Below are 14,189 nucleotides of genomic sequence, written 5' to 3'. Positions count from 1 at the left end.
TACTGAATTTTTATTATTTTGTTCTATGCAATTTGATTAATCGAAATAAATTATTTAAATTTATTCTTCAAATTTGTGAATTTAACGACAGATACAGTACATCTACGTGCTGTGTAAATTGCTCTTTTAATATTTAAAAATATAACGACATTTCAGGATTGCAGTTTTCTACAGCAGGGGTGGCCAACTTCTGCATACATATACATATATACATATATATTATCGACGTTTCTTCTTAAAAATGTGTCACGATATTTACCTACTAAAATTTTCACATTTAACACATTCAAACTTCTTGTGTCTTGTGTACTGATAAGTTAACAATGGGGCGTGTTGAAATCGTCTCCTGTCGGCTGTGATCGACTTGTCGTTGGCCATTCCTGTTATACAGTACGAAGGTTTTACTTACGATAATTTAGCCGTCAAGATTTAATTATTTAAATACTATGTTATATAGTCAGTGCATATAGTACTTGGTTTCCTTTAGTGCCATGCAATCTGTAGACAAATATGTATAACAAAGAACACTGATGCACATTCAAACCGTTTTCCGTACCTATAGTTTTTCACGTTTCAATGAAAACTGTTTGCAGTGCTATTGTGAAATAAGATTAATATTCCTAATCATTCAATTGTTTTGACCAATTACTTTCAATTGTCTATTAAACTATTTATGTAGCAACAGAAATACAGTTGGTATGGCGCTAAACGGAATACTATAAGGAAAGATTGCAAATTAAAAGAATATAGGTTTCATCTTGAGATAATTGTATTTTTTGAACATAATATGGAAATACTGTACATAAAAATTTGTACTTTAAATTGTTTATATCTAGTACATAATCACTATCATAGTGCATTTGTACAAAAAGAATAGCCATTGATATCTACATATAGTATTGCTGTTTTGCCTGTTTGTTATAGAAACTTGAAGATTTTTCAAATACATATGCAATGTTTTCTACAAGAAATCAATTCAATCAAAAGTTAATATGAAATGCATAATGTCTTGTGTTGAAACCAGATAATCTGTATTAAAATGAAATGGACAATACAGATGGTTTAATGTACTTTCGCACCATTATTATTTATAAAAAAAGGAACGTAATAATGAACAGTAATCTTTATTATTTAATAATATTTCAATTATCAAATCATTGCTTGAATTCGAAATCCAAATCGTAATATTGTAATATATCTTTGTTTTACACTTTTCTATTGGATTAGCTCACATTTTTCAATATGCTTTCTTACGAATGATGTAGTATATTAAGAAAATATATACAAAAATAATGCTTATAAATTTAAAAGTTGACCCAACTCGGCTATTATTACTTAATGTTTTTATTTTAAATGCATAAAAATCTATAAATGCGAGGAGGATCCGTAAATAAATGACGTTCGATATACTGCTGAAATTTGCTGGAATACTGCAAAAAGAGAAAGTGCCTTTTCGTAAAAAATTAAACGTTAACAATATTGCGATCAATTTTAAGTTTATACAATTACTTTGCATTTCTATTGACGGTACATTTTAAAGAATAATTTACATGTTAATCATAGGATTGAAAATAATTTGAACAAATTGCAAATAGAAAACACTGTTGTTAAATGCGTTGCTGTATACCTACAGACAGTTTTTATACTGTATTATAAGTAACAAGTATAACCTTTCTTTAATATAGGGTCATCTCTTGTAAATCTTATATACCTGCCAATATTCTTGTACATTTTTTACATCGCAGTTCGAATATATTCAATGTATCAACGTTTTTTCTCTCTCTCACGCAAATTATTAACGTCTTTCCATGATGTGTGCTGCTATTACACACTATTACATCCATAGAGTATTTTATACAATATACATATATATTTTCATTGTTTTCTTTTATCGCATCTTGTTAATATTTCGTGATTGTATACTTTACAATAATATTGGACCAAATGTAATCTGATTGTATCTGTTATGATTACTTTTACAAAGCAATAGCACTTTGCAATGCAATTACTTTGTACAAGTAATCGTGGAGAATATAATCAGATTAAAATTTTCTCAACACTGCTTTTCAGGAAGCCTTGTTACAATTATATTATAAACAATTATAAAAAGGATAATTTTTGTTGTCTAAAAATTTATCTCGTTGTTATGTTACTGAAATATTTTGATGTCGTAATAAACCTGCACATTTCAACTATACATAATGTCTATGTACATTTTATTAAATTATTCAACGTCATTGTCTTTAGCGAACACAAGTTAATTTCAGGAAAAATGAATAGTAAACTATTATTACTCACAATATAAAATTAAACATTACTTAGAGATATTGATTTATTAAAAACAATAGTTATAATCGTATCTAAGAGCGGTCACAATTTAATTTTAAACATTTGCATTGCGCGAACCAGTTTGTTTCAAGTTTGTTATTTTCTGCAAAAATATTTTGCAATATTTTGTGTGTGTGTGTGTGTGTGTGTGTGTGTGTGTGTTGTGTGTAACTAAAATATTTAGTACAAAAGATACACTGCTCAAATGTCATTGTATTAACATGATGTGTGCACGTAAAATATATTATTTTTTCATTCAAATTATTCAGGTAAATATATGTGTATGAATGTACGCATAGTTCGGACGATTTCAATTTATATGTATACAACAAAAACAAAATCGCAGTTTGAAATATTTTCTAAATGTCGTAGTGAACTTTATATTTTTTCCTCAATATCATTCAAAACGATAACAATTATAAGGAATTGAAATAGAAATGAAAAGACAACAAATTCTAAATAAAACACGATGACAACAGCTTCCTAAAAGAATATACATAGTTGCTTATGTTGGTACTAAAATTTTGTCAGTTAACATTATGCCTAGTACAATGGATATCGACATCCCCCCATTTAAGGGTATTGGTACCTTTGCGAGGCTTATTTATTTGGCTAAATCTCATAAACCAAAAGAATATATACTTACACACATATTTATATCAAACTCACAGTGATACGTATTAATGCATGCAGATATATCCTTTGGTACTAATATGTTTATTAATTTCAGATAAAGTTCGAATAATACACTCAACGCTAACATTATACTATACTGTATATTACTTATTCTTTTTATCTGTTTCAGTTTTCGGCGAATCTTTGATAGCATGGTGTTTATTATCGGTAGTTATTTTATTTTCCATTTCACCGGAGAAACCAAATTCATTTACCCTAGTACGATCAGTTTTATATATCTGTCTTTGGTACAAAAATATAAAGAAAACAATATCATCACGGAAGCAACCAATTCTATAGAGTGTTGGCATTTTTATAACGAATGCAAAAATATCATCAATGAATGTGTTTAAAAATTTATAAGACATCATACGCCATGGAAGATGTGCCACACTTTTTAGTTTATAATTAATAAATAATTGTGGAGTCATCATAATAAATCCAAATGTTAGTAAAAATCCATAAAGCATACTAAGAATCCAAGAATACCAACCTTTATGTTCTAAATACATTAACGAGTAAATTGCATATCCTCCTAAAAGAGGATAAAGTGCCCAAGATAAATATTTGAATGCAAGTTCGTCATATTCTTTCGTGGTAGATTCTACGTATGATCCTTTATCATGAAAACTTATTTTTGGAAAGATACCAAATACTTTTGAATTCCTGTTAACGTTAATATCTATGACCTTATTAATTTTCCATACTTCTATGCATATACCTATCGCGCAACTAATCCGAACAACTGTATTCGTTTCATTGTCAAGAACATACAATAAAACAACAAGTGATTGGAAAACATTGAAAAATACAGATCGAACGGATAGACCCTCCAATGAATTGCGATTGTTCCAAAATTGAATATCTGGAAAAAAAAAAAAAAACGGATAAAACGATATTAGAAGAATGAATTCTAACATAATTACATATTTTGAAAAATGATGTCTTACCATTCTTAAATGCTAAAAATTCGAATCCACTGTGTAATACTGATATAATTATAGTCAGACCCAACAGATAAGGATTAGTTTCCAATAATGTTTCCTTCAAAGTATCTTGATCATTGTCATCTTCGTCCAACGAATCTCCTATATGAAATTCAATGTTATATAACTAAAATTCTCTTCGTAACTCTGATTATAATAACATACCCATAAGAGAAGATGTCCATGTATTTCTGATTGTTTGAGCTATATATATTTGCCACTTAAACAATGAAAGAGGTTGATAAGTTAATCTAAGTTCAAGCTCCTTTACAGTTTCGTTCAAGGGTTGATAATCCCTTTGCATGTTCCAAAAGTCATTCATGTGTATCGCGGGTTTATAAAATATCTCTCCAGGTAAAAATTGGATGTCTATTAAAAAAAATAAATATGTAAGCTGTATTTAATACAAATCACATCGTCTAATAAACAACTTACACGTATCTAAAGGAGATGGCACATGACCATGTACCCAATTAGTTTGATCAGTTACTAAATTAATAGTTAAATTAGGATGCCAATGTGACACATACTCTTGATTCATTACTTCAGCTTTCTATAACAAATATTTAACATGTTCAATTTTTTACAAATGACGCGCGCGCGCGCGTGTATACAGCGAATTGAACCTATATATACCTCAATTTCCTCTTTAGTCGCAGTAGTTTCACCAGTTAACAAATTATGTTTCTTTTGGTATTTAATTTTCTTAAATTTATTTAACATTATTCGAGAATATGACATGTAATCACCCGCATAAACATTTTTGCTTGCTTTAGGATTTGGAGATTTTCCGCTCTTTGTAACATATACATGAAGGTATATAGATCCATTGTTTTTTAATTGATCGGATGGATTAAATTTATATTTTATAGTCTTTGAGCCGTCTTTATCTGGTCCGCTATACCAATCTCCATAAATTAATCCTTGTTCCAACCATATTAATTTCTCTGTATCATTAAACTGTTTAAAAGTCTCAGATTCTGATAAATAAACATGTAAATCGAACAATGTCCCATTTTGAAATATGTTTATAGATAGCGAATCTGGTGAATTAACAGCACCAGAAGATTGAACATTAATATTGGTTTGGGGACGTCTAAATAGATAAATAACGAAATAAATAATAATGGCACGTATGATTAAAGACTTTGTTATTGCAAAGAATGATTCAAGACGCGAAGGCTGATATTTTTTCCTTCGTTCCTCAATTTCTGCATTCACCTGTACAACAAATTGGAAAGACAATAGATTTTTATCAAGCAGATTCATAAGAATGACGTTTTAATTGAAACATGTAACGCATCATCCTTGAACAGAACAGGTTGTGATGAACATTTAAATCACACTAGCATATCACTGAACAAATTGTAAATGCATTTAGAAATTCGACATTTTCCGGTAATGTTTAAGTTAAATACGTAACGACGAAATCAAGTTTATTAGTTTTTTGGATAAGATATGAGAAACATTTTTAAAAGGAAAAGTAAATTATACAGTAAAATGATTATAAGACAATATAATTAACACACATCTCTTACTTCGTTATCCTCCATGGGAACCAATTCTCCCTTTTGTTGATTGTTATCCATATTTTCTCTGATATTTACTTCCTTAGAATCCTGGCTATCATTTTCAGCATCCACCATTTTTGTGTTCGGATTGTTTCGGGTGTAGGTACTTACTTTCTTTGCATTTTCAGAGGGAGTCACATACACCGGATGTTCGACATATTTCTTACATCACGTGTTTCATGACACTGAATTAAAAGGTCACAAGTTAGAAAAACTTGAAGTTCAGTTCTGAGCACAGTTTAGGGTATCGATATGGCTGCGGTCAGCGCTGCCTCTTCTTGACGCAAGAAAGGAAAGTTCTATTCCATCGTACAAGTTTACTATAAGCTATTTCCTGAAAGGATGGAAACGATATAAACAGATGGTCGTGGGATCGAAATCCTATTGGTTCGTTGAGTTGATATATGTAGACTCTGGTGAAAGATGTATCGTCACAGAGTAGTAAGTACAGAATAGACCTATTCATCGAATGCATTTTCGTGTCACATGGCCCGAGGAACTAAAAGGTACCTACTTATGTAAGTACGTAATCCTCTTATCATTTTCGTGTCACATGAACGTTGCCAATCCAGATAAGCATAAATATAGATAAATAGTTAATTTTATTTCAAAATTTTTGTCCAAATTATCACAGAACATGTATTATAAATCCCTTTAAAGAACGATCTGAAAAAGTTGTTTAGATCACGTGGAATTTAGTAGTTCTTCGAACCCTATCGATTCTACATCTATCTTGATAGATATACTATATCATTCTTTTTTATCCTGGTTTATTAATTTTTGTTCTTCGAGGAGAAAGTTACTAGTTCCAATTCCAAATTCCAACTGAAATCCATTCTTTAAAGAGGCGTTGTGGTTGGTGCTGGAGATGGTGATTTTCTTCTAAAAGAGCAAGAATTAAAAGCATAGGCGTTCAATTGTAGGGACAGTAGTATCTACATAGATATTTACATATAATACATACGTACACAACGCATGCATATTTTCGTGTGAAACGTGAAACCACCAATCCAGTTCAACTAATAGTTTTTGCAATCGTAGTATAAAATTCGAATGGACGTTTTGTATAAGATACTTAACATAGGTTGCATTGCTCTGTCCGTTGTGTTGCCGGTTTTTCGTTCTTTCTATAGAAACGAGAAGTAGTAATTTAAAATAAGTAGAGATCACAACGAATTTATGATGGTACAAGTACGATATACTCGTAACTTATTCTTACGGGGGATGTGTATTGTATATCTCTTCGCGTTCCTTAGCTTTTATGTACAAATTCCGGGTAAGTATTCGAAAAGTTATTTATTTATTATTGATTGTTCTTTTTTTCTTGCTATTATATTCTTAATACGTGATATTGTATTTAAAGTGAGTTACAGAAGAATAGAATAATTTTAAATGTCTATGTATATTCGTTTGTTACAAAAATATAAAGGATTGTACGGTGATAATGGAATTCTACCAGCTAGAACTCAGTTGGATCTCAAAGGACGGGGAACTTTACTTCACAAATTAACACAGAAGCCAACGTTGTTGTGGTTTGCTCCTTACTTTGGACTAAACGTCGAGTACATGCTAGATATATTATCACTTATCGGAGTTGTTCTTTCCTTTGTGGGGTAAGAATTTTTCAGTTATATTTTTGTACTTTGAACATTAATGGAATAAGAACGATAACGATAAATATTTCGTTATAGATTTGTGTCGCAAAGATTCTGCATTGCACCGGTATTTGCATCACTGTGGTCACTATATTACTCTCTCTACCGAATTGGGCAAACATTTATGTTGTTTCAATGGTAAATATTTAATATTTGATATTAAATTTGTTTTTTTCTTCTTTTTTCTTATTTTTTTACATATTTTACAGGGATGTGCTTCTTTTGGAAGCAGGATTCTTATGTGTATTAGTAGCACCGTTATGGTATTCTCAACGGGGAAAAACAAATACACCGAGTGATGCTGTGACTTTCTGGACCGTACGTTGGTTACTTTTTCGTTTAATGTTTTCCAGCGGGGTAGTAAAACTTACTGCTTATTGCCCAGTATGGTGGAAATTAGATGGTATAGTATATTGAAATAATTATATCTTCGATTTATGAAAACATAGAAAAGAAAAGAGCAGGTTTATAATTTATACAAGTTGTTATGAATATGTTCTAGCTTTGAATGTGCATTTTGAATCGCAATGTATACCTACTCCGTTAGCATGGTATGCGCATCATTTGCCAACGTGGTTTCTACGTTTTACTACAGTCATTGTGAATATTACCGAACTTGTTGTTCCATTTTTATTTTTCTTCCCAAATAGAAAAGTGAGAATAACAGCTTTTTATATTCAAGTAAGTATATTCGATGGATGTATATGTCGCATATGTTACGTAATAATATCAGTGATTACTTATCTAATCATTTTTATTTTTAACCAGATGTTCCTTCAAATACACATTATAGCAACAGGAAACTATACTTTCTTCAACTTCCTAACTATCTGTTTGTGCATTTCTTTACTCGACGACCAATTTTTTTATAAGAGAAAATCAAATAATAGTTCTAATAGTTTTATAAAATATCTCTCTACCATATTGTGTAGCCTAGTTTATGCAGCTATCTTATATGGAACTTGTGTGTATTATAATGTTAGACTTACCGATAACTGGACAATTCAAAGTGATATCGGTATGTACGTATTTATAACGTAAACGGAAGATTGTTTCAATAATGATTGTTGCTTCTCCCGTTACAACTATAAACTTTTCATTTTTAGCCTTCACACAAGACCAATTCAATTATGTTTTGTCACGTGCGGTTCCAATTTCTGTTTACATTGGCGTAGCGTCTCTTAGCTTAGCAATAGCAGATGCAATAGTCAATTCTTTATTAACGGTCAAAGGAATGCGAAATAAAATTTTCACGACGTTCGTGACAAGTTTGTACACAGCAGCAGTTTGTTTTATTGTTTCTATAAGTATTGTAAGTATATGGAGTTACATTTGTGTGCGATCATTTGATACGTTGATCACCAGCACAAATCGAATATGTTTCCTACGCGTGGTCGAATCCTTGGTTTGTCTTGACAAGATAGTATTAAAGCTGTTTCAGTATAAATGTTCAACTAGAAAGTATCGAATACTTTTCTGACTTTGTGTGTTCTTTATTGGGACAATGATTATTATTATCATCATAGACACTGAGCTAGATATACATATAAAGTGCAGTTTTGTTGAAAATGATTTCTTCCCATTTAATTATCAAGTTCTGCTAATTTTATGGTAACATAAAAAATTGGTAAAAATGGATAACTTGGTGATCAACGCGTTAAAAATCGAAACTAACTGTGGCAAAGATAAAAGTGATAACTGTTTTTAGGTACCGTATGCTACGTTACATCAATCTTATAATTCAACAATACCGACTCAACTGAAACAAATTCATGCAAAAGTCGAACCATTTCGGTTGGTAAATAGTTATGGATTATTTAGACGCATGACTGGAGTGGAAGGTAGACGAGAGGTAATCATCGAAGGAAGCAATAACATCGATGGGCCATGGAAAGAATACGAATTCTTGTATAAGCCAGGGAACGTTAACAATTCATTACCCTTTGTCGGTAGGTCGTTAGTAACATTATTATTTTCATTTTGTATTTGTTTATTCGTTATTTTTGCCTTGATCAAAAATTTGTCAACACGTTTGCTACCACGTGTCAAATACATGTGCTAGCGATTATTGCTTATTTTATGTCTGTCTAAACAAATGATATCTGCACTATGGATAATTGTCGTATTATATGGAACACTATATTTAAATATTCTTAACTATATGATCGTAACTGTATGATCGTAGCCCCACATCAACCACGTCTCGACTGGCAAATGTGGTTTGCTGCATTGGGTACATATCACCAGAATCCGTGGCTTATGTCGTTAGCTTATCGTCTTTTAAGCGGTCAGCCTGAAGTATTGTCTTTAATGAATAATGTGGAGAATCCATTCCGTGATAAACCTCCAAAATACATTAAAGCCAGTCTTTATCACTATCATTACACTCCATGGAGCCAGTCGTAAGTGTTTCTTTATACACGTCATACACCTAATCCTTTTTTTATACGGTGAAAGAGTACCGTGTAAAAGAAAGAAAATTGTGTAAATAAAAATCATGCAAATACTGATTAATAGAAATATATTTAAGCTTGTTTTAAAGAATAAAAAACTGTACAAAATTTAATTTCATGTAACTTTAAAATCGTTGTAAAAAGAGGGTCAGGTGTACAGTGTTTCGCTTACTTACTTTTACTTTTACTTGCTTTTTTTCTTCATTAGGTGGAACAGACAAGCTTGGTGGACGAGAGAAAAAATTGAGGAATATTTTCCAATATTTAGTCATGATCATCCACCTCTTATCGATTATTTGTCAAAGATGAAAATAATTCAAGATAAGCCAACTTTCAAAATTACGAATAAACCATTAAAATTGGTACTCGATAGTATCCGAGCTTTAGTTCATAAAATTGAGGCTAGTCTTCTTCTGTGGGGAGTTTTTACGGCAGGTTGTGCAATTATTATGACTAGCTACAATAGTTCAACTCTAAAGAAAAAATATAGCGAAATTCGACATGTTAATGCATTCGAAAAATACAAGTAATAAGATGTATCTAACTTAATAATATTTTTCAAGATACTCAGCTACTAAAGCATTATAACTGTTTAGCCATGATTAACTTTGATTCATAGGCTATTGAACTCATATTTCAACGGACATAACATATTTTCTAACAGTGTTAAAACACTGTATTGGTTTTTAAAATTCAAGATGATGAGACTTTCATACAACGCTCAAGCAGCAGTTCAAGGATTATAATTCCACTATTTTGGTAGCTGAATATCTCACAACGCATGTTTTGGGATAGATACGTCTTGATACTTTCATTCTCCGAATTTCTCTTCGAGTCTACTTTGCACTCCCACCTACAGAAAAACTAATAACATCGGATTAGGCTCTCCTTACAACCAAATAAGATTTGTTTCAAGCATTTTTGTCTATCGTAAAAAATAAATGAGTTACTTAGGTAACTTTTGAGCCAGCCCCACTCTGTACGTGTGATTAATTACTGCACCGCTTGCGTGAATCATTTTCTAAATTGCGCGTATGATTTATCTTCGATATCATGATTATGAAATACACTACGCGAGTGTTGGTTACAACTATTACGTGTGGCAAATATCGTTGAAAGGACATTTAGCAATATAGATAAATATACTTATATTTATTTTGCATTAATAATTAGGCAAAAAAAATGTTGAAACAAAATTGATGAGGATTTATTCTACTGTTTCCAAGTAATTGAAATTGTTTACATTCTTATAATTTATATACAAATTGTAGAATTTATATACAATGATACACTCTTCTTTCTATATTTGTTCGTCGATTTATGTATTTTACAATGTCCTTTATCGTATCGTTAAAAAAAAACAATGTAATGTTTTGTATTTTTTATTTCTCGTGAAATAAAAAATTAAATGAAGTGTGTTTGTATCGCGTTTAAGGATACAAGTGATCGTTGTATCCATAGATTCTTGTTCATTTATCTTAATATCATTATCAATTTGCACTATAAATATACATACATACTTCAAATTCAATACACACACATACTCGATGAATAAAATCGATTAAAAACTTTGCCTATACGTATTTTTAAATGATTAAAAAAATTGGCAAATTTTTTTGAAAGATATGATTCATCCAAATTAGTACTTTTTTATATGAAAGGGGATAATTTTGTTTTCATACCGTAATTATAACACTTCACATGTATATATAGTAGTACTATTTGAAATATTAATGAATCTGTCGCGCTATTATCTTAGACTTTTACTCTTTTTATCGTACGAATGTAACCTTTTTGTTTTATATGGCTTTAGAATTTTGGACATTTCAGAAGCTTTTCTTTTTGGTGCAATATCATCGTATGAAAATGCATCCATTACGTAAACTTTCGGTAATGCAGTTTTTGACTGGCCAATCGGGTACATAAACAATTGTTCGAGGCGTGTTTCTAGTAAATTAAGCGATTCTTGAAATTTCTTTGATTTCGTGAAAAACTGATGTATATTATTGCACGTTTCGTTCAATTGTTTCAAATACATTAAATTCTTTAGACTCAGTAGCGTTGCGTGCGTCGCTTCTATCGAGGGTATATCTTGTTCTATATTTGTTTCTACGTTAGAAGTGGATGCACAATTTTGTATCTTCTCTAACGTATTAAATAATGTAATATTTTTCGTCGTTTGTTCGCACGATTCCTCGTGATCTTCGCTCTTTAACTTAACACAGCTATAATCGTGAGTACTGTTATTTTCAAAAGAATTAACAGAAAGATTCTCGCAACAAGCAATAAATTTCATTTCTTGCACTGCATTATTACTAAAATTATTCCTATTATTGCTATTACAACTATTGCTACTATTATTTTGTTGTAGCGGTATACCAGTTGAAAAAGTGCAAAAATCTTTGATACTATGTGCACTCTGTCTACACTTTAAACTATTAACTTCAAACAATTGACTGAGCTTTTGAAATTGTAGTTCTTGCTCGTTGCCGCCGATATGAGCGATTACAAAGTCTGGCGTGTTGAAGTCTACTGGTTTTACAACTAAGAAAGTATTATTTGTATTTAGATGATAATCAATGCACTGAGTTTCCTTTAATTTTTTCAATTTGATCTGCGAGTCAAAAGGAGGTGGTGGTATGTAATGAGTGGCGTCTTTTGTATCACAATTTGTTCCAAACATAAGCGAGCTACACTTATCTATAACTTCAAATTGTCGTCTCTTATCACTCTTCATCTTTGTGTATTCTCTCAAGGAACATAAAAGTTGTTTCTCGCGATTGTTTAATTTTAAATTACTAATGTCGTCGGGTATATTAAGTTTAGCATTTAGCAGCTGTAAAGTGCTATACAATTTTTTTGTATTGCGCTCAAGTTCTTCTACCGAGCAATGTCTCCTTTTCTGAATAGAGTTTACTGTTGCTTGTTTCATATAGAAATACTCGATTAATTCTTGATCTACATCGTTTCCGCAATCTCTGTTTAACCTGTTATTACTTCTCTGTTTAGATTCCTCTTCCTTCTGATTTTGCTGCCCTTCGTTTTTATCTTTCTTGTGTAACTCAACAACGGAAATACCCCTCTTAATATATTTTTGCAAAGCTGCATGTCGATGTCTTAGGTAAGTCCTAGTTTTACACGAAAAAGCTTCAGATATTTTAGACCAATTTGGCCCAAAGCATTTGTAGAGTTCAAGCAATTTTGAATCCTCCGTGAGCGTCCATACATTCCAATTTTTATCTTCGTTGGTAGTTAATAATTGATAACGATAATTAAGTTGAACAGTTGATCTGTTAGGCATCAATGCAGCTGATATTTTGCTAAAATTTGTACCATATTTAGTGACGGCATCCTTCAACAAATTATCTTCGGATTTGCTAAATCTACCTTTCGTTAAATATGGGGCCAAACTATAATTCCATCGGAAATAAGCTTGCTGTTTAGTTCTCTTTTGCATCCAACTGGCTACTTCACCCCAGGGAATGAAGTCACCAATTTTAAATATGTCAACCAACTTTAAAAGTCTTTCGTCCTCTTTGCTTTCCCAAATGCAGTTTCTAACTTTAGGCAATTTTTTTGTTGTGTTGTATCTAATGAAACATTGATACGCTGTACGATTTGTGTTTAATTCTTTGGCAATACCATCCCAATTTTGATATTTATAGTTCTTTACAATTTCTTTCAACTTATTATCTTCTGGTTTTGTCCAACAGTTTTTGTTGATCTTGGGATGAAGAAAACTATTCCACATAATACGACAGTCAAGCGGTGCATGTATCTCCTCAAAATGGATAGACGATATTTTAAACCAATCGAATTCCCTTCCTCCTAATGGACCAATCATTTCTACCAAATCTGTAGGTGGAAATTTTTTGGTTTTCTTCTTTTTTTTCTTTACCCCATTGAGCCTTATATATTCTATCTTTTGAGAGTGTAACGCCTTTGCAATAGTTTCTTCTTGTACCGCTTTCAAAAGGGTGTATCTTTCTTTTATTGTCCATGGTGAAACTTTAGGAAGATTTCTAAGCTGTAATTCTTTATGATTCTCTTTTAATGTTTCGTCGTCGTTGTTAGGAGCAAAGAAATAATTTCTGTCTTTGAAATATGGCATACCGGCATTGCAAATCAAAATCTTTGTATCTCCGATTGTATGTTTCTGTAAATTTGACTCTACCACTTTCAATTTTTTTTCACACTTTTGAAGAACATAGGTTATGTGTTTTTTCAAATCCAACAAATAAGAGATTATCTGCTTATTGAAATTCAGCAAACTGTCACAGTCTTCGATATTACATTCCATAAATTCATTTTTAACTTGATGTTGAGACTTGTCTTGCGATGTACAATCTTTGATAAATACCTCAAAGTTGTTTTCTGGTATGGATTTTTCAATTTTTGGAGTAAATTTAACATATTCTTCGTTTTCACATTTAGGTGGCAGGTTTTTCAATAACAGTATTTCGGCTATATCATCGTCGCTTGACAGTTTGTCCATGATCGACGAAAGTCATTGATTTCTTT

General features: G+C 31.2%; 3 protein-coding genes across 5 annotated transcripts; 1 reads left to right on the top strand and 2 right to left on the bottom strand.

Annotated features, from left to right (window-relative positions):
* Positions 1–246: 246 nt before the first annotated feature.
* On the bottom strand, positions 247–5,663 carry LOC122403979 (cleft lip and palate transmembrane protein 1 homolog). 2 transcript variants are annotated; one of them, XM_043407824.1, is made up of 7 exons: positions 5,528–5,663; positions 4,626–5,210; positions 4,425–4,542; positions 4,155–4,358; positions 3,954–4,091; positions 3,497–3,868; positions 247–380 (listed from the first exon to the last, which is right to left on the bottom strand). In XM_043407824.1, the coding sequence occupies exons 1-7, from the start codon at positions 5,633–5,635 to the stop codon at positions 256–258; spliced, it is 1,650 nt and encodes a 549-aa protein (XP_043263759.1). In that variant the 5' UTR covers positions 5,636–5,663; the 3' UTR covers positions 247–255. The 2 variants fall into 2 exon arrangements, with proteins under 2 accessions (XP_043263759.1, XP_043263758.1); XM_043407823.1 differs by lacking the exon at positions 247–380 and having other exon boundaries at positions 1,470–3,868.
* A 292-nt stretch (positions 5,664–5,955) lies between these two features.
* Positions 5,956–10,867, top strand: LOC122403978 (lipase maturation factor 2-like). 2 transcript variants are annotated; one of them, XM_043407821.1, is made up of 10 exons: positions 5,956–6,078; positions 6,990–7,173; positions 7,252–7,353; positions 7,425–7,618; positions 7,718–7,896; positions 7,984–8,233; positions 8,322–8,527; positions 8,924–9,164; positions 9,401–9,617; positions 9,877–10,867. In XM_043407821.1, exons 2-10 carry the CDS (start codon positions 7,127–7,129, stop codon positions 10,196–10,198), a joined length of 1,758 nt encoding a protein of 585 aa, XP_043263756.1. In that variant the 5' UTR covers positions 5,956–6,078; positions 6,990–7,126; the 3' UTR covers positions 10,199–10,867. The 2 variants fall into 2 exon arrangements, with proteins under 2 accessions (XP_043263756.1, XP_043263755.1); XM_043407820.1 differs by lacking the exon at positions 5,956–6,078 and adding an exon at positions 6,379–6,836.
* A 184-nt stretch (positions 10,868–11,051) lies between these two features.
* Positions 11,052–14,172, bottom strand: LOC122403974 (the record flags this gene model as incomplete). The annotated part of the gene is made up of 1 exon (XM_043407815.1): positions 11,052–14,172. A coding segment is annotated over one exon (2,754 nt), but the record flags the coding sequence as incomplete, so codon positions are not given.
* Between the last annotated feature and the right edge of the window lie 17 nt (positions 14,173–14,189).

Source organism: Colletes gigas, unplaced genomic scaffold, assembly GCF_013123115.1.
Source record: "Colletes gigas isolate AHSC1104 unplaced genomic scaffold, ASM1312311v1 Colletes_gigas_Sc00087, whole genome shotgun sequence".
Taxonomy (NCBI): Eukaryota; Metazoa; Arthropoda; class Insecta; order Hymenoptera; family Colletidae; genus Colletes; species Colletes gigas.
The sequence above is the reverse complement of the archived record's forward strand: the minus strand, read 5'-3'. Positions and strand labels throughout refer to the sequence as shown.